Consider the following 2,596-nt stretch of genomic DNA (forward strand, 5'->3'; position numbering starts at 1 on the left):
GCAAACGGGATATTCTGTCAAGGTATAGATAGGTAACAGCGGACATGCTTGAAAACGAGGTGTCTGTTGTCCTTGGGAGGACTTGCCTGCAAACAGGATGTTCTGCCAAGTGGGCTAGGAGGGCACTGAGAAAAATTTTATTATCTGTTCTTAACAAGATCAGAGCTCGGCATGCCCCAGGCCGAGAGTAGATTAGCCATGAGAAGCGGGTCACTTCTGATTATAAAGTAAAACTTCTGTATTCTATGTTTAATTAGCTGAAAGACCTGATTTATTGCTGTTGGAAGGCTGCCTTCTTTGTTCACAATACTATAAAAAGATTGCTTGTATACAATAAAGGACTTCTTTTCTGCTGCTGCTTTGCTTGCTCTGCTTCTTCTTTCTTTCTCATGCTGACCTGCAAGTGAATTTACTGCAACAATATAATTTTTCTGGATTTAAGCCATAACCTCCATGAAAGTGTCAATGATGAAAAAGACATTCTCGTGAGATTGTTGATTTTTAACTTTGTCTCTCTGAATTTCATGCTAACAATTTGTATTTCAAACTCTTCTAGGAATGGAAAGTGCACATCCAAAACATGAAATGATATGCAGAGAAGTTTTGAAAAGAAAGGACACACCCATCAACATGTCAATGGTAAGTTTCAAGGATGGGAACACTGATTATGTAAGTTAAAGATCTGTCTGTGGAATAAATTAGTAACCGAGTACAATTTCATGGCTGTGATTATGTTGAAAATACCAAATTTCTGTGTCAAAACATCTGTATAGCTTGCATTCTGGGAAAAATAAAAAGACTCCAAATGCACAAGAATTTCTCATGTAGCTATTCCTTGAAATATTGAAGACCATAAAGTTAATTTGAGCCCCTTCAAATTAAATACTAGCAAATGGAAAATACTTGGCTCACCTGTGAATTATCTACAATGTTCATGGAATTAAAAGTAAAAAGATTTACATATTCATGTTATAATGGATTCTTATGTAGAAAAATTAATTTGTAAGTTTATATGGAGACATCATTAAGAAATATTCATCTTCTTTATGAAGCAGAAATCTCATGCTAAAGAGAATTCCTTGGAATGGAAAGTCTTGGAGGAAGAGCTATGTCACAGCCCTGCATGTATTCGACCTTGGTTTACACGCCCAGCAAGGAACCACTGGGAGAACAAACACTGTGGACGATCCCTTGCTGATAATGTGCATCTTGGTGAAAACAAGAAAAATGATTGTGTCTCATGTGAAGGGCAAGAATGTTTGAAAGGACATAGGAATTGTTTAGGACCTAGAAAATGCAACAAGAATGATCCTGCAGAGATACAATATGAACGTCGTCTATGCAGTAAATCCTTTAATCAATCCTCTGATCTAAGCAGACTCATTGAAACTAGAACAGGGGAAAAGAAGCGTAATTTTTCTGAGAAAGTCTTCAGTTACTGCTCTGAGCTTACACAACATGAGAGAACCCAAACAGGTGAGAAACAAAATAAATGCCATGTGTGTGGGAAAGGCTTTAGGAATTCTTACAACCTTAAAATACATGAGAAAGTCCATACTGGAGAGAAACCATACAGATGCCATCGGTGTGAGAAAGCTTTTTGTAAATTATACAGCCTTCAAATGCATGAGAAAATTCACAAGGGAGAGAAACCATACAAATGCCATGTGTGTGGGAAAGCTTTCAGCAAATCAGTTCATGTTAGACGTCATCAGATAATCCACACAGGAGAGAAACCATACCAGTGTCAACTGTGTGGGAAATCCTTTGGGCAATCATGCTACCTTAAAATACATGCAAGAATCCACACTGGAGAGAAACCATATCAATGCCAATTTTGTGGGAAATCCTTTGGCCAATCGTGCTACCTTAAAATACATAAAAGAATCCACACTGGAGAGAAACCATATCAATGTCAATTATGTAAGAAATCCTTTGGTCAAACATGCTACCTTAAACTTCATCAGAGGACACACACTGGAGAGAAACCCTATCAGTGCCACATGTGTGGGAAATCCTTCAGTCAATCGTGTTACCTTAAACCACATCAGAGAATCCACACTGGTGAGAAACCATATAAATGCCATGTATGTGGGAAAGCCTTCAGTCTATCATCTGGCCTTAGACACCATGAGAAAACACATATTGGAGACAAACAATACAAATGTCACCTATGTGGAAAAGCTTTCAGTACATGCTCTGGCCTGAGACACCATGAGAAAACACATACTGGAGAGAAACCATACAAATGCTCTGTGTGTGGGAAAGCCTTCAGTCGATCATCTGGCCTCAGAGTTCATGAGAGAACACACACTGGAGCAAAATAACATGCATGCCACCTGTGTGGCATAGTCCTTGACCATCACCGTACCATTAAAAAAATCAAAGAAGAGTCACCTTGGAGAGTGGTCACTGGAATGTAGCCTGTGTGGAAAGGCCTCTCTTTAAGACCCTAACCTTAGAAAACATGAGCCAGCTCAATAAAGAGAAACCTCATGTGTGGCATCTATGTGGGAAAGGCTTCAGTCAATCTTATTGCCTTACTCTGCATGAGAAGATGCACATGAAATCAACTGTGGGAATGTCAGCTGTTTGA

At 38.9% G+C, this 2,596-nt stretch overlaps 1 protein-coding gene across 1 annotated transcript; it reads left to right on the top strand.

The window, feature by feature from the left end:
* The first annotated feature begins 1,046 nt into the window (after window positions 1–1,046).
* Window positions 1,047–2,327, top strand: LOC143397273 (uncharacterized). The gene has a single exon (XM_076853355.2). The coding sequence runs from the start codon at window positions 1,047–1,049 to the stop codon at window positions 2,325–2,327; it is 1,281 nt and encodes a 426-aa protein (XP_076709470.2).
* Window positions 2,328–2,596: the final 269 nt, after the last annotated feature.

Source organism: Callospermophilus lateralis, chromosome 4 (genome assembly GCF_048772815.1).
Source record: "Callospermophilus lateralis isolate mCalLat2 chromosome 4, mCalLat2.hap1, whole genome shotgun sequence".
NCBI classification, from domain to species: Eukaryota; Metazoa; Chordata; class Mammalia; order Rodentia; family Sciuridae; genus Callospermophilus; species Callospermophilus lateralis.